Source organism: Lutra lutra, chromosome 3 (assembly GCF_902655055.1).
Source record: "Lutra lutra chromosome 3, mLutLut1.2, whole genome shotgun sequence".
Classification (NCBI taxonomy): Eukaryota; Metazoa; Chordata; class Mammalia; order Carnivora; family Mustelidae; genus Lutra; species Lutra lutra.
In genome coordinates, this window is record NC_062280.1 from 67,962,509 (window position 1) to 67,988,986 (window position 26,478).

The window sequence follows — 26,478 nt, forward strand, 5'->3', positions numbered from 1 at the left end:
GTGATGAGTCTGTGAGCAGGCTGGGTACCCACCAGATCAGGGTGGCTGTGAGCTGAATGGAGACTGTAAATGAAACAGAAGCAGGTAGATGTCCTGAAGAGCCTAGCCATTCTAGGAAGGACCCGTGACCCTTTCCAGGGTAGCATTTTTTGGTTTAGTCACGAGTTTGCTTTAGAGTGGGGAATTTTTATCAGCTTTTTCTTTCCTTATTTCTTTCTTTTTTTTTCCTGCATTTTCTTAGCATTGTCCTCTCTCAAGCTTTCCTGGATTTCCTCATTTTCTTTCTAACAAGTGTCTCTACATGATTTGGAGTAGCTAATGGCCAAACTCCCATGTCACAAGACTTCCGTACACTCAAAATCTTACATGAAAGCAAGGTATCATGCAAGTTCTGTTTGAAACTGAAAGACATGGGGAGAGCCGGAGGAGTTGACAAGCTCACTCAGTAGTCTTCCCCAAAGAGAGGATTTTAGGAAACACACGCACTTTTTTTCTTATTAATTAGTTTAATGGAACTGTATATCCATATGTGTCAGAAAAAAGTAAGACGTGGTTAGGAATACGAACTTGAGCCAAACTGACTCCCAGATCTGCCACTTAATTAGTGTGTGACGTCGGGTAGGTTATTTCACCGTTCTGTCCCTCAGTTTCATCTGTGAACACAGTGACAATAGTATATACCTCACTGAGATGCCGAGAGAATTAAATGAGTTGATATATGTAATGTTCAGAAGAGTAATGGTATTTAATGTTTGTTAGGATTATTGTATGTTATTTTTATTCATACATGTATCAGTTTCATGGATGGTAATATTATGACCTGAAAAAATCTGTATGTTAAAGTAGATTCAAGGAAAAATATTGAGTAAATACTTTAGGTGATACTCACATGGCAAAGTGGATGGAGATAGTGTAAGAATTATACTATTGGAAAATGTTCTAATAGATTGTATCATGGAGATTTTACTTTTTTTTTTTTTTTAAGGATTTTATTTATTTATTTGACAGAGATCACAAGTAGGCAGAGAGATAGGCAGCGGGGGTTGGTGGGGGGGAAGCAGGCTCCCTGCTGAGCAGAAAGCCCAATGCGGCTCCATCCCAGGACTCTGAGATCATGACCGGAGCCAAAGGCAGAGGCTTAAACCCACTGAGCCACCCAGGTGCCCTGAGATTTTACTTCTTAAATATTTCTCTAAGTTCCCCCTCCTCTCCATCCTTGCTTTACCAGTGCTCTGTCATTAATCGTCTCTCTCACCTGGACTTTTTAAAGAGACCTCTGACTTCTCTTCTTGCTCTTTTTTTTTTTTTTTGGTCTCCCCTCAACTATACTTTCCACCCTGCTAGCCAAGTGTTCCTTCAGAAATACAGAATTGGGGGCACCTGGGTGGCTCAGTTGTTAAGCATCTGCCTTCACCTCAGGTCATGATCCCGGGATCCTGGGATCAAACCCCACATCGGGCTCCTTGCTTGGCAGGAAGCCTGCTTCTTCCTCTCCCACTCCCCCTGCCTGTGTTCCCTCTCTCTCTCTCTGTCAAATAAGTAAATAAAAACCTATTTAAAAAAATAGAAAAAAATACTTTAATAAAAAAAAGAAATGCGGAATTGATCATACTTGTTTTCCTACTCAAAATCTTTTATTAGTAACCCTTTTATTCTTAGAATATGGTCCTAACTCCAAGGCTTCTGGTCCACAAAACCCCATGATCTACCTACCTTTCCAGAGACATCTGTCACCATTGCAGTTTCAACCTTGACCCCTAAGCAGTGTCAAAATGCTTTGTCAACGCCACACACATTCTTGTTTCTGTGTTGCCTCATGTTGTCCTCTCCCCTTGGAAAAACTGATCTGCTCAGACTAGAAGATTCCTGACCACTCTCCAGAGTGGCATGGGGTCCTCCTTTCTGCTATCATTTACCTAGTACATGTCTGTCACCATACTTCTATACTGTTTTATAGTTATCCTTTATGTTTCTGACTCCCCAGTTAAAGTGTGAATGAGTACCCGAGGTCAAGAACTGTTCATTTTTGAGTTCTTGTTACTCCGCCTAGTGTTGAGCACTGGATGGGTAGTCATTGGTGCTTATTTTTATTTTTCAGTGTCCAGGTATCCAAGCAGTGACCTGACCTGCCTAAGAATTATTTACTGTTCAGCCTCTCCAGTCTTATTTTACTCTCCAAGGCTTTATTTCATATTTACCTTCCTATGTGAAGGTAATGTATTTCTGGAAATACATTATAACATCTTATATATTATATATATTATAATGTACATTATATTATATCTTATATAATATTATATAATGGACATTGTATTATATATTATAATGTACATGATATGTACATGATATGTTATATTATATATCACATATTATAATGTACATATCATGTACATTATAATATGTGATATATAATAATTTATAAAGTAAATTATATTATATAATATATAATATATAATATATAATATATAATATATAATACAAATGTATTTCTGGAGATAGAATAGCATTAATTTCTTTTTCCTTGAAATCATCATTTTTTATAAACAAATTGTTTTCTGTATATTAAAATTTTAAGCACCAGACAACACTAAGATTAATTCAGCATTATTGGTTTGGGTTTTTTCCTCGTGGCAGTTTTACTACCTTTTTTGGAAATGGAAATCACATAAGATCATTGTGGTGCCATTTCATTTAGTCATGAAAAAAATAAACTACAGGAGACCATATAGTAAACATATACATTTGTTACATTTTAATTTAGGAGTAACCATTTTTAATTTTTGAATTTTTCAATATTTATTGATTAAATTATGTATATTCTATCTTAGGTCAAGTGGTTAAAGATACAGTCCTTATAGAGCGGGAGAAAAATAATGAACATTGCCATCAGGATATTGATAAGTTGTCTGAATCAACAGACGGTGATGGTGAAGATGATACCAATGATGAAGATAATGATGAAGATGGTAATCCTAGTAAGGATACTCATGCCCCATTAGAATTAATGGCAGAAGTAAGTTTAACCTGCGCATTGTAATTTAAGAAACTTAAAAATATTAAAATTACTAAATAGTGTATAGCCTTGAAGATTTAAAAAATAATAGAGATCCTTGCCCATATACGGATGCTTACCTAGCTTCTCATCTCTCTTACTACCTTCATGAAGTTAGAGGTGAGAGAAGATTCTGGAAGTGGCTTACAGTATTCTGGTAAAGGCAGAAGCAGGAATAAAAGAAGTTTTGGCATAAAATTCTGCAAGGACTGCTTTAAGGAATGCTTTCTACATTAACTGGGAATCATGCTAGTTTGGAGGGATATTTAGAGATAAATAAGAAAGATAAGTCTTTACCCTTGAGAACTAACAGGTATATTATTATGTATATGGTACAATTTTATAAAAAATGAAATGTGTGCTAGCAGAAGTATTTATGAGGTTCCCTGGGGATAGGGGGGATTAAATGACTAATTGAGAATAGAAATAGGAGAAACGGAATAAAGGAAGGATTTTTAGATTTTTTTTTTTTTAGATTTTAGACTTTTAGATTTTTAGATTTTTTTTTTAGATTTTTTTAGATTTTCCTTCCCTGAAGGAAGAGGGAAGCTTAGGAATTCATCTGGCAGAATGGAGAAGGCATTCCTGGCATAGGAAACAATATGTACAAAGACACTGAAGCCTGAAACATCATGTGCAAAAGCTGTACATAAACATTTCCTGATAATTCTATGGAGACCAAAACAGTTTTACCCCACTTGTGGTATCACAATCTAATTAACATTATACAACTTCACCTATATTGTAAGAACTTTATAACTTTATAACACCCCCTTCTTATCCTTTATATTATTGTCATACATTTTACTTCCATGTATATTTTAAGCCCTATAATACATTGTTATTATTTTTAGTTTTAGTTGTCAATATTTTTAAAAAGTTTTTTAATTGGAAAATATCTTTTTTGGAACACATTTCTGGTGTTCTCCATAGCTTTCTGTTGATCTGAATTTTCACCTGATATTATTTTCCTTTTACCTGAAAAACTTGCTATAGTATTTCTTTATAATGCAGTTCTGCCAGTAGTGAATACTGTTAGCTTTTGTCTGAAAAAGTCTTAATTTTATCTTCATTTTTAAAGGATGTGTGAGCTAGAGATTTATAAGTTACCAGGTATTTTTCAGTACAGATGGTTCCTGACTTATAATGGTTCAACTTAGAATTTTTTGACTTTACAATTGTGAAAATGATACGTATTCAGTAAAAGTTTTAAATTTGAATTTTCATTTCTTTCTCAGCTAGTGATGTGTGGTATGATTACTCTCTCATGATGCTGGGCAGCTGCAACTCCCTGCCAGCCAAGCCATCATGAGGATAAGTTTATATACTGATACACTACAATCATCATGTTTTTCACTTTTAGTACAGTATTCAGTAAGTTACATGAAATACTCAATACTTTAGTATGAAATAGGTTTTGATAGATGATTTTGCCCTACTGTAGGCTAATATAAGTGGTCTGAGCATGTTTAAGGTAGGCTAGGCTAAGCTATAATGTTTGGTGGACTAAGTGTATTAACTGCATTTTTTTTTTAAAGATTTCATTTACTCATTTGACAGAGAGACACAGCAAGAGAGGGAACACAAGCATGGGAAGTGGGAGAGGGAGACACAGGTTTCTTACAGGGACCCCCCTCGATGAGGGGCTCGATCCCAGGACCCTGGGATCATGACCTGAGCTGAAGGCAGACGCTTAATGACTGAGCCACCCAGGTGCACCTTAAATGCATTTTCAACTTATTTCAATTTATGAGCGTTTATTGGGCTATAACCCCATTGTAAATTGAGGAAGATCTGTACTTTGAAAGACTGCTTCATTGTCAGATAGTTTGCGTCATTTCAGACAAGATGTCTGCTGTTACTTTTGTCCAACTGTATATGTCTTTTTCTCAGACTTTAATAAAATTTTTTCTTTTGTATTGTTATTTTTGGCAATTTGATTATGATGTACCTTGATGTGGTATTCTTCCTGTTGTTTCTGTTCATTGAGATCCTTGTATCAATGAGTTTATAGTTTACACCAGATTTGGAAAATGTTCAGTTATTAAGTCTTCAAATAATTTTTTTGAACTCTTCTCTCCCTTTCTTCTTCTGAGCTACAAGTTACATGTATGTTAGATCACCCAATGTTGCCCCAAAGGTCACAGATGTCCTTTTTTGTTTTCTCTATATATTTCATTTTAGAAATTTCTCTAAATTTCTTTAGAAAGTTCCAATCTTTTCTTTGTAGTTATAATCTGCCATTTAATCCCAACCTCCCACCCTTTCTCTCTCCCTTTTTCTCTCTCCGTGTGTGTATATATAAAATTGCACATATTTTATCATCTCTACAAGTTTTATTTAAATATTTTATATCTATTATCATCATGTTCATATTTATACTTTTGATTATATGTCATATTTGTAATGACATATTTTTAAGACATTAATAATGACATATATTAACATGCTTCTCAGCTGTGCTATCATTTTTGTAATTTTTTAATCCTGGGTCAGTTTCTATTAATAAAGTTTTCTCCGGTATATGGGTCATATTTTTCTGCATCTTTGCATGCCTGGTAATTTTTTACTGAATCCTAGACATTATAAATTTTATGTTCTTTGATACGAGTTTTGTTGTTTTCCTTCAAATAGTTTTGGATTTTTGAACTGGGACATAGTTGAGTTTCTGGGAATCAGGTTTCTTTTAGAGTCTTGCTTTTTATGCTTTGTTGGGAGGGTTCAGAGCAGCCTTTACATTATAGGGAGACTACTAAGGCAATGCCCTAATGAGGACTCTGCCCATTGATCTGTGTATTAAAATGACCTTCCACTCTGGCTGGAGAAAACATGACCTCTCTTCAGCCCTGTGTGAGATCCATTGGTGGTTCTACCTGCTCATCCAACAGTTCTTTTTCTAGCCTCAGATCATTTCTGCATACTCATATGCAGATGAATTCCAGCCAAAGCCTCAAAAAGATACCTCTGCAGATTGCTGGAGCTGCTTAAAAATATAATGTTGGCCTTTCTGAACTTCAAACTGTCTTATTTCAACTCAGATCACTGGTCTCTGGATGCTGCCTGCCTGTGCTGTTACCTGAAGACAGCCCACAGCTGTAAACTGAGGCAATCATAGGACCCATCTGTTTCCCTTCTCGCAGATCACTCTCCTGTGACAGCTGCTGTCAATTACTGAAAACTCTTGTTTCATATATTTTGTACAATTTTCTGGTTGTTTTAGGAAGGAGAGTAAATCTGGTCTCTGTTAATTCATCATGGCTAGATGCCTCAATTAGAGTTTTAGCATAACGAAAAATACTGATGTGCTTGCTTGCTTTTTTTTTTTTTTAAGATTTTGTATTTATTTGACAGAAGGGGAGCAGGAGCACATAAAGGGGTAACAGCAGAGGGAGAGGGAGAAGCAGCCTCCCTGCTGAGTAGGGAGCCTGATTCGGGGCTCTATCCCAGGACTTGGGATCATGACCTGAGCCCAAGGCAGTTGCTTAACCAACTGGGCCTCCCAGGTGCCCCTGTGCTTGCCTTTTTATATAATTTAACCCAAATGCTAGCCATGGAATCATATAAAGAAATCAGATACATTTGTTATATTTTCCTCCATATATTCTCTATATGAATAAAGCATATAGAGAGAATAAAGAATAAAGCATAAAGAATTTAGAATAAAGAATAAAGCATATAGAGAGAGTTTTGAAACTTCCTTAATATTATAAGTTGCTTTTAACAAGGGAGAAAAAAATTGATGCCAGGTATTGGAAAGATTTTACTTAAGCACATTTCCTTTGAATGAACATCTAAATCATTCATGAATCATAGAGCATTCAAATTCTATTTGCCATCACCAAACAACTCTTTGGAGTTGTTCATTTATTTCTATTTGCTTTTTGATATTTAATTATAAAAGTAATCCATGACTTCATTTTCAGATAAATATCCAGACAATATGAGATTGCTTATTGTCATATCTTAGGCTATACCTGTGCTTAAGGTCTTCTGTTTTCAGAATGCATCCCTTTTTAATTTTCTCAACTTAGAATTTATTTTTTTTAAAGATTTATTTGAGAGTGAGAGAGTTGGGGGGAGGGGCAGAGGGGGAGAGACAGAGAATCTCACGCAGACTCTGCTGAGCATGGAGCCTGACGCAGGACTCGGTTTCATGACCCATGAAATCTTGACCTGAGCTGAAATCAAGAGATGGACCCATAACAGACTGAGCCACCCAAGCACCCCTCAATTTTTTTTTAAGATTTTATTTATTTATTTGACAGAGATCACACGTAGGCAGAGAGGCAAGCAGAGAGAGAGGAAAGGAAGCAAGCTCCCTGCCGAGCAGAGAGCCCGATGTGGGCTCAATCCCAGGACCCTGGGATCATGAACTGAGCCGAAGGCAGTGGCTTAACCCACTGAGCCACCCAGGCGCCCCAACCCCTCAATTTTTTATTTTGAAAATTTTCAAGCCTATAGAAAACTTGAAAGATTAGACACAAACCAAGAAACAAACTGTTAACTATAGAGAATAAACTGAAGATTACAGAGGGGAGGTTGGAGGGGTATGGGTGAAAGAGATGATGGGGATTAAGGAGTGCACTTGTGATGAGCAGTAGGTGATGTATGAAATTGGTGAATCACTATATTAAATACCTGAAACTAATATAACACTGTATATTATCTGTACTGGAATTAAAAAAAATAATAAAAGTGGTTAACAACTAAAAACATGAATTTTCGTGGAATCCTGATTGGAAAAAAAATCTAGCTATAGAAGCATTTTAAAGACAAATTGGGAATTCTCAATTTTATTACAAAATTATGGTTAATTTTCTTAGATGTGGTAAGGATATGATGTTACAGTGAAGCATAAACTTAGGAGACGCATGCTCAAATATTTCAGGGTGAAGTTTTATGATGTCTGCAACTTACTTTCAAATGTTTCTTTGAAAAAATATATATGTAGGCTATATCTACACCTTTTCTATCAAAAGAGAGAGATAAAGCAAATGTAGCACAATGTTAAGAAGCATTGAATCTAGGTAAAATGTGTACATATATTCATTGTTACAATCTTTCAATTTTTTTTGTCATGGTAAGTGTATTCTTTAATCCATAATATTCCATCATATATATTATATATTGTAATAGTTTATATTATTATTATATATTATAATATATAGTATATTATAGATTATATTTTATTACATTATAATATAATATATTATAATATATTTTATATATATATATTCCATTCTTTAGCCATTTTTCTATCAATGAACACTTGGGTCTGCATCTGTAATTTGGCTATTGTAAATAATGCTGCAATAAACATAGGGGTGAATGCATCCCTTTGAATTAGTGTTTTTGTGCTTTAGGGGCAAATACCCAGTAGTGCAATTACTGGATCATAGGGTAGTTCTTTTTTTAACTTTTTGAGGAACCTCTGTACTGTTTTCCAGCGGCGGCACCAGTTGCATTCCCACCAACAGTACAGGAAGTGTTCCTTTCCCTCCATACACTTGCTGTTTCTTGTGTTTTTATTTTATCATTCCAACAGGTGTGAGGTGATATCTTATTATAATTTTGATTTGCAGTTTGTATCATCAGGGGATGATGAATGATATTGAGCATCTTTTCATGTATCTCTTGGTCATCTAAAGGTCTCCTTGGGAGAAATGTTTGTTCATGTCCTGCCCATTTTTAATTGGATTATTTGGTTTTTGGGTGTTGAGTTGTCTAAGTTCTTTATAGATTTTGGATACTAACCCTTTATCAGATTTGTCATTTGCAAATATCTTCTTCCAGTCAGTAGGTTACCTTTTAATTTTGTTGATTGCTTCCTTTGCTGCGCAGAAGCTTTTTATTTGGATGTAGTCCCAGTAGTTTATTTTTGCTTTTGTTTCCCTTTCCTCACAAGACATATCTAGAAAAATGTTGCTATGGCTGATGTTAGAGACATTATTGCTTGTGTTCTGTTCTAGGATTTTTATGGTTTCAGGCCTCATATTTAGGTCTTTAATCTATTTTGAGTTTATTTTTGTGTATGGTGTAAGAAAGTGGTCCGGTTTCATTCTTTTGCATGTGTCTGTCGAGTTTTCCAGTGCCATTTGTTGAAGACTGTCTTTTTCCCGTTGGCTATTCTTTCCTGCTTTGTTGAAGATTAATTGACCATATAATTGTGGGTTTAGTTCCTGTTTGTATTCTGTTCTGTTAATCTATTTGTCTATTTTTGTGCCAGTTCCATACTGTTTTGATTTCTATAGCTTTGTAATATAATTTGAAGCCTGAAATTGTGATACCTCCAGCTCTGTTTTTCTTTTTCAAGATTGCTTTGGCTATTTGGGATATTTTGTGGTTCCATACAACTTTTAGGATTGTTTGTTCTAGTTCTGTGAAAAGTGTTTTTGATATGTTGATACAGATTGCATTAAATGTGTAGATTGCTTTGGGTAGTATGGACATTTTATTTTTTTTAAAGATTTTATTTATTTGACAGAGATCACAAGTAGGCAGAGAAGCAGGCAGAGAGAGAGAGAGGAGGAATCAGGCTCCCTGCTGAGCAGAGAACCCGATGTGGGGCTCGATCCCAGGACCCTGGGATCATGACCTGAGCCGAAGGCAGAGGCCTCAACCCACTGAGCCACCCAGGCGCCCCTGGACATTTTAATAGTATTTATTCTTCCAATCCATGACCATGGAATGTCTTTCCACTTTTTTGTGTTGTCTTCAATTTCTTTCATCAGTGTTTTGTAGTTTTCAGAGTATATGTCTTTCACCTCTTTGGTTAGGTTTATTGCTATTATCTTATTATTTTTGGTGCAATTATAAATGAGATTGTTTTCTTAATTTCTCTTTCTGCTGCCTCATTGTTAGTGTATAGAAGGGCAACAGATTTCTGCACATTGGTTTTGTATCCTGTGACTTTACTAAATTCATTTATTAGTTCTAGCAGCTTTTTTGGTGGAGCCTTTTGGGTTTTCTACATCTAGTATAATGTCATCTGCGAGTAAAGTTTTACTTCTTCCGTAACTGATTCGGATGCCTTTTATTTCTTTTTGTTGTCTAATTGCTGTGGCTAGGACTTCCAGTACTATGCTGAATGAAAGTGGTAAGAGTTGACATTTTTGTCTTGTTCTTGTCCTTAAGGGAAAAGCTTTCAATTTTTCCCCATGGAGGATGATGTTAGCTGTGGATTTTCATATATAGCCTTTATTATGTTGAGGTATGTTCTCTCTAAACCTACTTTGTTTTGGGGGCTTTTGGGGGATGTTATACTTTGTCAAATGCTTTTTTTGCATTTATTGCAAAGGTCATATAGTTTTTATCCTTTCTCTTTTTGATGTATCACATTGATTTACAAATATTATACCGCTCGTGCATCCTGGGAATAAATCCCACTTGATAGTGGTGATAGCTTTGTTAATGTCTTGTTGGATTTGGCTTGCTAGTATTTTATTAAGGATTTTTGCATCTATGTTCATCAGAAGTATTGGCACGTGCGCGCTCTCTCTCTCTCTCTCTTTTTTTTTTTTTTTTTTTTTTTTTTTTGTGGTGTCTTTTTCTGGTTTGGGTATCAGAGTAATGCTGGCTTCCTAGAGTGAATTTGAAAGTTTTCCTTCTTGTACTTTTTAGGATAGTTTGAGAAGAACAGTTGTTAACTCTAAATGTTTGGTAGAATTAGCCTGCAAAGCCTCTCATCTTGGATTTTTATTTGTTTGGAGTTTTTTGATTACTGATTCAATTTCATTGCTGGTACTCAGTCTGTTCAGATTTTCTATTTCTTCCTGCTTCAGTTTTGGTAGGTTATATGTTTCCAGGAATTTATCCATTTCTTCTTGGTTGTCTGATTTGTTGACATAAAATATTTCATAACATTCATTATAATACTTTGTATTTCTGTGGTATTGGTTGTTATTTCTCTTCTTTCATTTCTGATTTGTTTATTTGAGTCCTCTCTCTTTCTCTCTCTCTCTTTTTCTCTTTTTATGATTTGGCTAGAGGTTTATCAATTTTGTTACTCTTTTCAAAGAACAAGCTCCTGGTTTCATTGATCTCTGTTCTATTGGGTTTTTTTGCTTTGTTTTGTTTTAGTTTCTATATCATTTGTGCTCAATCTTTATCTTTCCTTCCTTCTGCTACTTTTGGGTTTTGTTTGTTGTTCTTTTTCTAGCTCCTTTACGTGTAAGTTTAGGTTGTGTATTTGAGATTTTTCTTGCTCCTTGAGGTAGACCTCTATTGCTATAAACTTGCCTCTTAGAACTGCTTCTGCTGCATCCCAAAAGTTTTGGATTGCTGTGTTTTCATTCTTGTTTGTTACCATGTACTTTTTGATTTCTTTGATTTCTTGTTTGACCTGTTCATTATTTAGCAGCATGTTGTCTGACCTCCATGTATCTGTGGATTTTCCAGATTTTTTCTTATGGTTGATTTCTAGACATAGTGTTGTGGTCAGAAAAGATTCATGGTATGATTTTGATCTTTTTGGATTTGTTAAAGCTTGTTTTGGCATAATATGTGATCTATTCTGGAGAATGTTCCATGTGTACTTGAAAAGAATGTGTAGTCTGTTGTTTAGGATGGAATATTATGAATATATCCATTAAATCCATCTGGCCCAGTGTGTCTTTCAAACCCACTGTTTCCTTGTTGATTTTCTGTTTGGATGATCTGTACATTGATGTAAGTGGGGTGTTAAAGTCCCCTACATCCCCTACTATAATTGTATTACTGTTGATTAGTTTCTTTATATTTGTTATTAACTGTTTTATGTATTTGGGTACTCCACGTTGGGTACATAAGCATTTACAATTGTTATATCTTCTTGTTGGACAATCCAACAAGAAGATATAACAAAAAAAGACAAAGCGTCTTTGTCTCTTCTTTTTCTGATAAGGTCTAGTTGTCCAATATAAGTATTGCTACCCTGGCCTTTTGTTGTTGTTGTTGTTGACATGCATTTGTATGATGAATGTTTCTCCATCCCTTCACTTTCAATCTGAGGGCGTCTTTAGGTCTGAAATGAGTCTCTTGTGGGCAGCATATAGATGGGTTTGTTTTTTTATCCACTCTGTCACCCTGTGTCTTTTGATTGGAGTGCTTAGTCCATTTCCATTCAAAGTAATTATTGATATGTATTTATTGCCATTTTGTTACTTGTTTTATGGTTGTTTTTGTAGTTTTTGCTGATCCTTCTCTTGCTCTCTTTAATTGTTCATTGACTTTAATGATATACTTGCACTCCTTTTTCTTTATTCTTTGCCTATCTGTGATTTTTGATTTATGGTAACTATCAGTTTTATTTATAACATCTTCTGAATATAGCAGTCTATATTAAGTTGATGGTCACTTAAGTTTGAATCCATTATTTACTCCTCTCCTCACCATGTTTTAGGTATATGGTGTCATATTTTACATCCTTCCATTTTGTGAATCCCTTGACTGATTTTTTTATAGAAATATTTAATTTTACTGCTTCTGTGTTTCCTACTTTCATACTCTCACTTAAGGTCTTTCCACTCAAAGAGTTCCCCTTAATATTTCTTGTAGGGCTGATTTAGTGGTCTTGAACTCCTTCAGTTTTTTTTTTTTTTTTTTAATTTATTTGTCAGAGAGAGAGGGAGAGAGAGCGAGCACAGGCAGACAGAATGGCAGGCAGAGGCAGAGGGAGAAGCAGGCTCCTGATGAGCAAGGAGCCCGATGCGGGACTCGATCCCAGGACGCTGGGATCATGACCTGAGCCGAAGGCAGCTGCTTAACCAACTGAGCCACCCAGGCGTCCCACTCCTTCAGTTTTTGTTTGTCTTAGAAACTCTTCTCTCATTCTATTCTTCATGATAGCTTTGCTCTGGGTAAAGTATTCTTTGCAGCGAGTTTTCCCCATTCAGCACTTTGAGTATATCATGCCACTTTCTTCTGGCCTACAGAAATTTCTGCTGAAAAATCTACGGATAGCCTTACGGGGTTTCCCTATGTAACTGTCTTTTTTTCTCTTGCTGCTTCAAAAAAAACCCTTTTTATCACTACTTTTTGCCATTTTGATTACTGTGTGTCTTGGTGTGGATCTCCTTTGGTTGATTTTAATAGGGGAAGTCTCTGTGTCTCCTGGATCTAGGTATCTGTTTTCTTCTCTAGATTAGGGAAATTTTCAGCTATTATTTCTTCAAGTAAAATATCTGCCCCTTTTCTCTTTCTTCTTCTGGGATCCCTATAATATGAATGTCATTATACTTGATCGAGTCACTGATTTCCCTAAGTCTATTTTCATTTTACATGGTCCTTTTTTTTCTCATTTATCCAGCTTGATTACTTTCCATTACTCTGTCTTCTGGTTCATTAATTCATTCCTCTGCTTAGTCCAGCATACTATTTATTCCACCAAGTGTATTTTTTTTTAAAGATTTTATTTATTTGATAGAGATCACAAGTAGGCAGAGAGAGAGAGAGGAGGAAGCAGGCTCTCTGCTGAGCAGAGAGCCCAATGTGGGGCTCGATCCCAGGACCCTGGGATCATGACTGGAGCCGAAGGCAGAGGCTTTAACCCACTGAGCCACCCAGGCGCCCTGGACCAAGTATACTTTTAATTTCATTTATTATATTCTTTATCTCTGATTGGTTCTTTATTATCTCTGTGTTAAAGATCTCACTGATGTCTTCCACTCTTTTCTCAAGTCCAGTGACTATCTTTATGATCATTCTTTATATTCTCTATCAGTCATATTACTTATATCTGTTTCACTGAGGTCTTTTGCTATGATTTTGTCCTATTCTTTCATTTGTGACATATTCCTCTGTCACCTCATTTTGCCTAACTCTCTGTGTCTGTTTCTTTGTGTTAGGAACATCAGCTACAGTCTCTTGCTCTTGAAAGTAGTGGGCGGGATGTGCACTTTTAACTAGGTGGCACTGGCTCTCCTCCATGGGGGATGAACAGCCACCATGGCTATAGGGCTGGCTGGCTGCTCCACAAAGCACACGTGGGCAGGGGGTGCTGTTTTAACAAAGGTGCACAGGTCCTCCGTGAGAGGTCAGGAGAGGCAGTGTTGGCAAGGTTTGCAGGGGTTTTCTGGAGGAGGGGATCTGCAGCACCAGCACTAAGTGCATGCCTGGCTGCAAGGGGGAAGTGGTGTAAGCAAGTTAGGTAGAGAGTGCCACTGCTGTGCCAGTTCCCATAGGTGGTTGTGTGTTTATGATGGGGTTGTGAGTTTATGATGGAGGTAATGGAGCCTGCCAGCTCCTTTGTTCCTGGAGAAGTTCCTCAGCAAACTCTCAGCTCCTTAACTCACTCTCCCTCCCATAAGCCCCAGGTGCCTTTCAAACTGCTGTTTCCAAGCTGTATCTCTGCAGGCTCTTTGCTCTGATCTCTCTTTTTTTTTTTTTTTAAGATTTTATTTATTTATTTATTTATTTATTTATTTATTTGACAGAGAGAGATCACAAGTAGATGGAGAGGAAGGCAGAGAGAGAGAGAGAGAGAGAGGGAAGCAGGCTTCTTGCTGAGCAGAGAGCCCGATGTGGGATTCGATCCCAGGACCCTGAGATCATGACCTGAGCCGAAGGCAGCGGCTTAACCCACTGAGCCACCCAGGCGCCCCTCTGATCTCTCTTTAATGGTAGGGGCTCAACTTCCTCTTGCCCACTGGGCTCTCCCAGAGCCAAACCTGCTGATTTTTAAAGTCCCAGGCTTTAAGTCCCAATGGTTGTAAGCACTCACAGAATTCAACCCTTCTGAATTTCGAAGCCAAATGCTATGGGGATTCCTCTTCCCCTTGCAGGCTCCCCCATGTGATAATCTGTTTCTCATCCCTCTTCATGCCCATATCTCCCTTGGCTACCTCCCTCCAGTGTTCAGATCCATTGAGTTTAGGTTCCCACTGAGTCCTTGCCCTCTCTATCCTGGTCGATGTGGCCCCTTCTCTACATCTAATTGTGGAGTTTTTTTGGCCAGTCTTTGGGTCGTTATATGTGTTGTTTGCAGGTATGAGTGTTATCTAGTTGTGTCTGTGGGATGAAGGAGTTTAGGGTCCTCCTACTCTGCCATCTTCCCTGAAATTCCTAACTCTTTATTTTAAATGTCACAAATAATTTCCAATGAATTTTTTTAAACCTTTTTTTTTTATTTTAGCTTGACTTTGAAGTTTTAAGCAATTCTCATGAAAGTCTTCAACCAAATATCCATTGCATGAATTTAATTTCACTGCATTTTGAACTGTTAAGAGGAATTTTATGTATATTTTTGTTAACACAACAACAACAAAATAGGTCAATGCAAAAGACACTTTGAAAATGATTCCATTTTCCTTATCATTTTCTGAGGCTAGTACTGTTAATATAATGTTTCATTAAATAGACTAGATCTTAGCTGATACTGAGAAATTCTTGTTGACTTTGTTAGGTGTAATAGCCATAGTGTCATTGGGTTTTTAATTTAAAGTGAAATGAGATGATATCTGTAAAAGGCTTTGAAATAATTTGGCAAAATAATAATAATAATAATAACCTAGGTAAAGTGGGGAAAAGACAGTATGTAGTGATATTGATAAAATCAGATTGACAAAATATTAATTTTTTTTAAAGATTTTATTTATTTATTTGACAGAGAGAGATCACAAGTAGATGGAGAGGCAGGTAGAGAGAGAGAGAGAGAGGGAAGCAGGCTCCCTGCTGAGCAGAGAGCCCGATGCGGGACTCGATCCCAGGACCCTGAGATCATGACCTGAGCCGAAGGCAGCGGGTTAAACCACTGAGCCACCCAGGCGCCCGAAAATATTAATTTTTGAAGGTGAGAATTGGGGTCATGTACTACTTTTACTATTTTTTCTACTTCTGTGTATATTTAAATTTTCCGTAAAGATTTAAACATAAACAAAATTATTTAAACATAAACAAAATTATTTAATCATAAATAAGACAAAATAAGCATAAACACAAACAAAATAAGGACATAAACATACAACATAAACATAAGCAAAATAAAAACATAAACCATAGCTGTATATTATACTGGTCACATTCTCTGATTATGATCAATTAAACTACACATTGAAAACAAAAATAACTATAATAACAAAGCAAAACCATTTTAAAACTAAAAGATATTCTTCCAGATGATACTTGAATTAAAAAACCAAAATCAAAACTAAACACACAAACTATTTAGAAAATAGTTGGGGCGCCTGGGTGGCTCAGTCATTAAGTGTCTGCCTTTGGCTCCTGTCATGACCCCAGGGTCCTGAGATTGAGTCCCGCATCAGGTTTCCTGGTCAGCGGGGAGACTGCTTCTCCCCCTCCCTAAACCCTGCTTTTGCTCTCTCTCTCACTTGCTCTGACAAATAAATAAAATCTTTAAAATAAAATACTATTTTAAAAGGTAAAATAAAGGAGAAATGATAACAAATGAACTAAATATTAATGCCAGAAATGGCATTAATGCCAGAAATATTAATGCTAGAAAAAGAACAAAATAAACATAATGTAAATAAGAATAATAATTAAACAAACAAAATTCAAAGTAAAAACCAAATTAATGTATCTGTTTAAGAGCAGGATATTTGAAAAAAGAAGAATATAGATAAACCACAAGGTATCATAATTAGAATGGAAGGAAACCACAAATAGGAGTAAAAATGGACGGATCTTAACCTTGGACAAAAAGATTTTAAAAATGTAGAATTCTGTATATTGAGTTTAATGGAGCACTAATTAATATGACAATAAGTGGGGATTGTGGTGAAGTAATGGGTTGTAGAAAAATCTTCAGAAGAATTCTGTTTACATTAGAAAAATGTAAATAATACTCAAGGAAGAAACCAAGAAAACTGGTAAAGAACTTCTTAAAATGGTGCCTGGGTATGTATCACATGTCTGGAAATGTGTGGGAAGTGTCTTTTCTCATACTTCATGCCCCTGTCTCTTGCCCAGTAAGCCTACCATACCTGCCAGTGTTCAGAATAAATCTCGCAAAAGCAACAACAATCATCCAAGTATAGGGTTATTTTTTTTTAATGGAAGCAGTCTAAATAAGTTAGACTAGATTAATAAATTATAGCCTAAGTAAAAAAATATAAGAATGTTTAATTTTATGGGGAGCAAGTTATCATGATATGTGGTTTATTTTTAAAAGTTAGAATAATGCTAATTTTTGTAAATATGTGTTCATTGATGGAAAAACACTAAAACGATACACATGAAGATGCTAAAAATAAACATGTCTGGATGGTAGAAATATAAATGTTGGGGACAGAATGTGTTTATTTAGTTTTTAAATTTCCTACATACAAAAATATGTACTACTTTGTAACAATAAAAATAGTAAAACAAAAATTGGACAGTAAAAGAGCTGCAAAATAATAAATATACATCATTGCAAATTTTTTTTTTTACTAAATATTGTCATGTAATCATGGATGAAGTTTACAAATAAAAGTTGTATCTGAACCAAAGGGATATTTAAGTGATAGATGTCTTTACTATCTCTGCCAGTTGAATCAACCTATGTATTCTCAAATTGTTAAGTATTATATATGTAGTACGACTGCAGCAACATGGAGGTATCGTACTTGTTCTCTGTGGCTTTGCCATGGGAAGTTCTTAAATATTCTTGGATTGATTGATTGATTATAGATTCACTCCTGGAAAAAAGTATAAATGTTAAAAGCCAAATAGTTCATTATTAATGGAATATTTTTTAGGGAGTTTATAATTGACATTTAAATTCTCTCTGGTAGTACTTATCTGAAGAATTTCTTAATGTTTTCTAGTTCCTGAGAGCAGAAATGGGCCAAGACTACCATTTGGCAAAAAAATTATGTCAGATGAGTAAGTACAAAATACTTCTGTTTTCTAATGTTTTTTGTTTCTAAATGCATTCCATAATATGTAAGATGACCTGATTATTGTAGCCTGGTGAATTCCTTGATAGTGTCTCAGTGATTCCTTATTAGTAAGTTGATTGGTATAAAGACTAATTTAGACTTCTAGAATAACTTTGAGTGGAATAAACTAACAAAAACTAATCATCACTGGAAAGTAAGTCAAAATCTTTACCTTCATGATACTAGGTTAGTAACTTTATGCCTTTAGTTTCAAAGAAGTGTCAGGGAGTGCAGCAAACCTTACTTAACATGCATTTAGTCCACAAATATTTGAGTGCCTACATGTGCCAGGCACTGTTTTAGGCACTGGAAATATAGCAGTCAATAAGACAGATAATCTCATGTTTATATCTAGTCCAGCAGATAACAAATTCATACATAATTAACATGTCATAAATGAGAGTTACCATGGGAAAAAATAAAGTAGGGAAGAAAGAATAGTACTAGAAAGAGGCAAAGCAGTTTTGAGTAAGATGGTCTGCAAAGGCAGGACAGATAGCAAATATGCTGAGATGTGAGTGTGCCTGAGAGGAACAGCAAGGAGGACTATGTAACCAGCATAGAATATGCAAGGGGAAGTGTGACAGGAGATGAGGTCCAAGAGGTTATGGTTTGGAGGTTCTGTAGGTTGTGTAGTACCTTTTCACAATTTAAGGACTTTGGCTATTTCTCCGAGCAAGGTGGGAAATCACTAGACACTTTTTGAGTAGAGGAAGGATCTGCTCTACCTTATTTTTCCTTCTTTCATTGGTTTTTAGTGATTTGACTGATGTATCTTACACTCAGCTCTTGTTTTTCCATTTCTTTTTATTTCTATACTTCATTTTGGAATTTTTCTGTTGACCTACCTGTTTTTGAGTTAACCTATCCTGTCTTCTGTTGTGTTCAGTCTGCTGTTTAAACTATCCAGTGGGGGATGCCTGGGTGGCTCAGTTGGTTGGACGACTGCCTTCGGCTCAGGTCATGATCCTGGAGTCCCAGGATTAAGTCCCGCATCGGGCTCCCAGCTTCACGGGGAGTCTGCTTCTCTCTCTGACCTTCTCCTCACTCATGCTCTCTCTCACTGTCTCTCTCTCAAATAAATAAATAAATAATAAAATCTTTTAAAAATAAATAAATAAATAAACTATCCAGTGGTAGTCGGTTAAGCGGCTGCCTTTGGCTCAGGTCATGATCCCAGGGTCCTCATATGGAGCCCCGTGTCAGGCTCTCTGCTGAGCAGGGAGCCTGCTTCTCCCTCTGCCTCTCCTGCTCCCCCTGCTTGTGCTCTCTCTCTCTCTATCTCTCTCTCTCAAATAAATAAATAAATGTTTTTTTAAAAGTAATAAACTACCCAGTGAGTTCTTAATTTCAAAGTTTTTAATTTCCAATTTTAGAAAGTCCACTTAATGATTCTGAAAGATTCCTGCTCTTTTGAAATCCAGTCTTTTTAACTATTTTACCCATTTTTCTATGTTAGTCAAATATAGAAGTCTCTTGTGGAGTCTCTTGTGGAGTCTCTTGTGGAGCCTAATGATGGAAAAATTTATATGTATTTCCATATCCACCAATCACTTTAGAAAGCCTCTGGCTGAAGCTTACAAAATATATGCCCTGATATCACCACATCTATCAGTCAGTTTTGGTTGTTGGCCTGCAGTATGCTCAGAAACAGTAGGTGCTCAATAAAATGCTTATTGACTGGACACGAATCCGTGAACACACATTAAGTGCCAGGTCAGTGGGGATGAAAAAGTCAAGTTGATCTATCCTAGTGGGTTTATGTCCCTGTAAAACATGTCTCTTCCTTCTTCCCTTCCTTCCTTCCTTCCTTCCTTCCTTCCAACAACTACCCATCAAGCACCAGCTCTGTACCAGACATTATGCTGGGAGCTGGAGAGGAAACAGGAATCATAGCACACATGCTCTAAACCATTTTGCGGTTGACATTAACTATGGTTTCTTTGGTATTTTACTCCTACTGGTTCATCCAGAAACACTAGTCACTCTTTTCTGTCAGTGTCAAATAGCAGTGCCTCAGACTAAGGATTAGACTACAGGAAAGGAGGTGTGGAGAGCCCTAAGAGAGGCCCCATGATCCAGGGAGCCAGTTGGAAAAGAACACTGTTCCCTAGAAGAAGAGGGAATTACTAGAAACTTGGGCAGAGAGGCCCAGAGATGGGAGTAGGGGGTGGGTGCATGAAAAATAGAATTGGCTACCCCTGAGGCAGATTCTAGCCAATGGTATGAAATTAGGGAGACCCCGGATTAACAATGTCAAACAAGTTCAAGAAAGGACAGAACTGGGGCTCCCGAGTGGCTTTGTCCTTGAGCATCTGCTTTCGGCTCAGGTCATGGTCCCAGAATCCTGGGATTGAGCCCCGCTTCCTCCTCAGGCTCCCTGTTCAGCGCGGAGCCTGCTTCTCCCTCTCCCTCTGCCTGCAGCTCCCCCTGCTTATGCACTCTTTCCGTCTGTCAAATAAGACCTTAAAAAAAGAAAGAAAGAAAAAAGAAAAAGAACAGAGAGTTGGAGACACTCTAGAAAGTACTAGTTTGATGCTAAAAGGAAACACTTGGCTGAGGACTGCCCAAAGTTGTTCTCTATATTCAGAACAACAAAAAATTAATTTTTTTGTCTAGTATGGACCCCAGAATATTGTATATGTAAGTGACTACAGTATATTGTTTTGTCTTCTTTTTCCATCTTCTAGCTCTTTTACCAGACATTTCCCTTTTTCTCTATTTGTATATTTATGTATGTAAACAGATTATTAACATATTTATGTATTTGTATATGTATGTATTGAGCACCTACTAATAATGGGAGCATTCTTGAATACCTTGTTTAATTCTTAAAACAATTCTATGAGGCAGATAGTTATGAACCCCACTTTACAGATGAGAAAACTGAGTCTTAGTAAGGAGTACTAATTCACCAGTCACAACTACTAAGAGAGTTGGGATTAGATCCTAGGTCTGGTTTGAAAGCCTCTGATATCCTACTATATTTCCATTTCCTCATTTGGTTAATAAACTTTCTGGTAGAGGAGGCAGGGATTTGGAAAGGGGGTACTTTTTTGGGTCAGTCAGGCTTAAAATGGCTTCTGTGGTCAACTAATATATTTTCTTTATATCTAAGGGAATTGATTTATATAAAATAATGCATCCTTGTCCCTTCTGAAATGTTTTATAAACTCATTTTCTGAATAAAGAAATGTTTTATAAACTCATTTTCTCAGTAAAGCCACTGGTTGCTAGTATGTTTCCTTGCTATCCAATCACAGTAAAGTCATTTATATCTCCATTGGTCCATTGGGCTTCAGGGCTTCTCTCCTGGCATTCCACGTGCTTGTGGTTTCTTTTCTTTGTCCTGATTTTAAAAAACAAAAAGCAAAAAACAAAACAAACATATTGCGTTTCTCCAAGAAATTTTATTTGTCAGTGAAGGCTTGAATTTTATCTGTTTTCCACACACAGTATTTCCTCAGCCGTTTTCCTGCTGTGTGGTGCAGAACTGATATCCCAGCCATATGCCATTTCTTGCCAGGCATTGGAGGCATCCTGGAAAAGTGGTTTTTAAATTATACTGAAAGTCAAGAATCCCAAGTACTTTTCTTAGTTCAGCTCATGATTGACTATGAGATTTTGTGCCAGTCAATTTTGTTTATTGGTCTCTTCACCTGAAAGAAGGGAACCTGAAGCTCACTTTCCTCAGGGCACAGGGATTTGGGCTCACAGGCAGCCCAACGTTTTACACACAAAAATCATTTAGGCCTGGAAGACCTACTTCGTCAATTATATTGTAAGTATATAAAATAATGGCCTCAAAGCCAAAATGTTTCTCATCACTTTGGTCTAACACAAATACAGATAGATGTATCTTCAGAAGGATAAATACAATGAAGTTTTTCTTTCTTTCTTTCTCTCTTTTCCTTCCTTCCTTCCTTCCTTTCAAGATTTTATTTATCCATTTGTCAGAGAGAGAGCACAGGCAGAGGGAGAAGCAGGCTCCCTCCTGAGCAAGGAGCTGGATGCAGGACCTGATCCCAGGACCCTGGGATCATGACCTGAGCTGCAGGCAGAGGCTTAACCTAATGAGCCACCCAGGCGTCTCATCTTTCTTTTTTTGAGTAAAATAAATCATTTTATCCTATTAACCTAGAGTATAATTTTATCTAGGCATGAAAGGACTGCTTTCTACTATGCACTATTCCATTTTTTAATGTTTTGAGGGCTCCAGCTCTGTGTCATGCACTCTCCTAGGCATGCCACAGTGAACAAGACCAATGTTCTGTCTAGCCTAGAAGAGCCTCCGGTCTGAGGGACTTAGAACCCTATGAACAGCAGAATCCCCCAGCTCCTGCCCCAGCTCTTTAGCCAGAAGGAAACATTCACTGAATGTTTAGGAAGGAGCCAAGCCTTTCTCTAGATCCAAAATCATTTCCAGAAAACTCATGATAACCAGCAGTATCTGGGCACTCACCATGAACCAAGGACTGGACTAAGTACTTTATCTACATTATCTCATTGATTCATCAAAACAGCCTTAAATCACCAATCCTGTTATTACAGATAAAGAAACTGAGATACAGAGATATTAAATATTTTCCCCAAGGAGACCCAACTAGACAGTGGCAGCACCAGGATTCACATCTGACAGTCTTTCTGCAGGGCCCATACTGGGATCTGCTTATGGGCTCAGGTTGGGAACAGCTCCCAGGACACTACCTGAATGTGCTAGAGGCTTTTCTTACCCTTTTACAAACCCTACTAGCCTGTGAAAGAGTAAGGAGAATTTTTTATTCATCACGTAGAATACATACACTTCTGGGCTGTTTCAAAGCAGATACCTTTCCCTCACTTTGAAAATTGACATTTGGGGCCGCCTGGGTGGCTCAGTGGTTAAAGCCTCTGCCTTCGGCTCAGGTCATGATCTCAGGGTCCTGGGATTGAGCCTCACATCGGGCTCTCTGCTCAGCAGGGAGCCTGCCGCCTCCTCCTCTCTCTCTCTACCTGCCTCTCTGCCTACTTGTGATCTGTCAAGTAAATAAAAATCTTTAAAAAAAAAAAAAAAAAAAGAAAGAAAATTGACATTTGCCGGTGGTTTTTGTTAAACCATAAGAGTAGCTGATCCCATACTCCAGTCTCATGGAATAATCCTAATTCCAACATGAAATTTTCTTTTCTTTTTTTTAACATGAAATTTTCTAAACTAAATAAGATTTCTTATTAAATAAGATTTCTTCCATCAAAAAGGATTCCATGGGAATAATAAGTTGGGGAAACCACATTCTCCACTTTATAAGATTCATAATAGTTATGAACATATTAATGGTTCTGTAAAATCCTGCTGTTGCTCCTACTGTAAACTTTCCCTGATTAACCTCCTTTGACCTAGTTTCCCAAATATGTATTAATATCTTAAGAACCTAGTATCTCAAGGGGCGAGTTGGAGAAACTGCTCTGAAAAAAGGCTCGGAGCAAGATTTAGGCTGCTAATGATAAGCATATTTTGGTCCAACTTAAAATGAACTGAAAGATACTTTTATTAGAAACCTTAAAAGGTGGGGCGCCTGGGTGGCTCAGTGGGTTAGGCCGCTGCCTTCGGCTCAGGTCATGATCCCAGGTCCTGGGTTCCATCGGGCTTTCTGCTCAGCAGGGAGCCTGCTTCCTCCTCTCTCTCTGCCTGCCTCTCTGCTTACTTGTGATTTCTCTCTGTCAAATAAATAAATAAAAATCTTAAAAAAAAAAAAGAAACCTTAAAAGGTGTCTAAATACCTACAGGATCCTTAAAAGCAGCTTCTGAGCAGGTGCACAGTCATGCTAACCTAGATCAATGGTAAAGTTATGTAGGTAGATTAAGAGAGAACCTGGTTTGGTGTGTCAGAATGAAAGCCATATGGGATGCTGTCCTAGGAGCACCAGAGCCTAGATGAACCATCCATGATTATGTCTTACTGTTAGCCAGGTGAATGGCACACTTGATGTTTCAGTGCCCCCTGGGGGCCATTAAGATATTACATGGGAGTCACAACATTAAGTGGATAAAGCAGAATTATGAATACTCCTCAAGGCGCACAGTCTTCTCATTAGTGAAGTCTCCACATTTTGCCTGATATGTCCCTTGTTTGGCTATAGTCAAAAACCACTTCTACAAGGCATGTGAGGAAAGCCTCATGTGATGGAGATTGCATTTTTGAGACAGGAGGTAGAAAATATAATGAGAATTCTTTTTCTTACAATGCAGCTATGATAAGTAGAGCATTTCCTCTATTTGCACTTGGTATTCCTGCGGAATAATTGTTGGTATTTAATGCTTTGTGCATGTTCACTTACTCTGATTGACAGCTCCAGTCTCACTCTGAGGAGCCTGTTTGCTGAAATACTTTGAAGATTATTAACAAATATTCTGTTGTTTATTTTCAGTCCTAATCTATGAACCAGAAAATCCTGAGGCCAAGGAGTTTTTCTCACTTATCGAAGAAATGTTGCTGATGGGTAAATTTTAAAAACTGAAGTTCCTTCTTTCTCAGAGAGCTTTGAGCAGTCACTATTTAAAAACCCATCATCATCCCAGGGGATTGGTGAAGCATACCCTCAGAAAGTGGTTAAGAAAAGGCTAACTATTGTCTCGGGATGGTTTAATGAACCTTTGTGAGTGGTCCTTTGTGAGTGGCCCAGGTAACTCCCCTTCCCCCATTGTGGGGTAGAACTGCCCAAGTCAAGCGGGCGCCTGTCCTTGTCACCAGGCATCAGGCACTGGCAGAGTCCTCACAAGCAACAGCACATGCTAACTGCTGCACAAGTTAGAGGAGCTATCCCACAATTCCAAGGAAAACCAATACCCTCTAAATTATCCTACATCTCACTCCTATTCTATTTAATTAAGAATTATGGTGACAATAGTAAAAAAAAAATTTTTTTTTGTATAGACCTATGTTTTAAATTTACTCTAAATCCATAAACATCTTTATACCAGTAAGACTATATTCTTCTTCGTACCACTACCTACTTTGACCCTACATCCAGTCAGCAAAGTTCATCTCAGTTCTCATGTTCCAAAGACAGATATTTCTTAGTAGAGGGAGAAGCAAGGAGAGTTAAGATTTTTCAAAGAGTAGTAATGTCAGGAACATTTTAAGCAATTCTCTTCCTTTCCATGGCAGAGAAATCTCAGAATCCTGAGGAAGATGATGAAGATAGTGAAGAAGACAGCAGCGGTGAGAGTGAAGGAGAAAGCAGCGAGGAGCTCAGTGAAGAAAGCTCCGACGAATGTGAAGACGGGTGATGAAAGTTGCTGCTGTGGTTCAGTCTTCATGTATTTTCATTACCGACTACCATGGAAATATAAAGGACAAAGCTGCATTTCAATCTGATCCTTATTTGTCACATAGTTCCTATAATTTTTTCCATATTGGTTTGAGCTCCTTCCTAATATTTAGGTTCTTCCTCTAGGTGAGTTACTCAGAGAGGAAATTAATAATTGAAAATGCTTACATAGCACTCCCTGTGTGCCAGGTACTGTTCTGCACACATTAGTGCACTTAATCCATTCAGCTTAAAACAACACAAATTTATTATCTTACAGTTCTGGAGGTCAGAAATCCAAAATGAGCCTCACTCAGCCAAAATCAGGGTGTCAGCGAGGCTGCACTCTCTGGAGGCTCTAGGAGACCATCTTTTTGCTTGCTTTTTCCAACTTCTAGAGCTTATGCACAGTCTTGGCTCAAGGCCCCTTCCTGCATCTTCAAAACCAGCAACGTCTCGCTGAGACCTCCTTACCTTCTGTTTAATCCTCGCTCCCTTGTGTTGTCATTTTTGCTAAATTAACATCTCTTAAGGAGAGCCCTGGAGTGTCAGATGATGCTTCCAGAAAGACCACAAGGGAATGTGAAATAGAGAAGTTTATGACAAGTCCTGGGGGAAGGACACAGCATGCATTAGAGGGGCTACATAGGGAAGTCAAGTTGCAGACCAGAAGTGGACAGCAGGACCTGGGGCATGCCTTTAGTAGGGCCTTAAGTGGGATGATTTTGGGGTTCCCAGGCTAAGGTTGGATTGACCAAACAAAAAAGATCAGGGTTTTGGTAAGCTCCATGGGAGTTTTATCTAAGAGGGGTGCACAGGGGAAGCAGTTGGGAGGTAGGACAGACTATCACCAGGGGCATTGGGGAAGTTATATCAGTTTACACTTGTGATTCTGCAGGCTAGTATCTAGTGCATGGGTGCTTATGTGCTTGAGAGAGGGCTAGTGTGCTTCAGAATGGATATGAAGGCAGCAATAATATGGAATAGTTTAGTTAAACTCTCAACACTCTGCCTCCTCCTTCCACTTTTAAAGATTTATTTGGGGGCACCTGGATGACTCAGTTGGTTAATCGTCTGCCTTCAGCTCAGGTCATGGTCTCAGGGTCCTGGGATTGAGCCCCACATCTGGCTCCATGCTCAATGGGGAGTATGCTTGTCCCCCTCCCTCTGCCCCAACCCCCTGCTCAAGCTCTGTCTCTCAAATAAAAATCTTTAAAAAAAAAAAGATGGGGGGAGGGGCAGAGGGAGAGAAACAGACTCACTGCTAAGGGAGGAGCCAGA

At 37.5% G+C, this 26,478-nt stretch overlaps 1 protein-coding gene across 1 annotated transcript; it reads left to right on the plus strand.

Moving 5' to 3' along the window:
- ERICH2 (glutamate rich 2) lies at positions 1 to 25,229 on the plus strand. The gene is made up of 5 exons (XM_047722909.1): positions 1 to 84; positions 2,829 to 3,013; positions 17,797 to 17,854; positions 24,316 to 24,387; positions 25,056 to 25,229. Exons 1-5 carry the CDS (start codon positions 57 to 59, stop codon positions 25,175 to 25,177), a joined length of 465 nt encoding a protein of 154 aa, XP_047578865.1. The 5' UTR covers positions 1 to 56; the 3' UTR covers positions 25,178 to 25,229.
- The last annotated feature ends 1,249 nt before the right edge of the window (positions 25,230 to 26,478 follow it).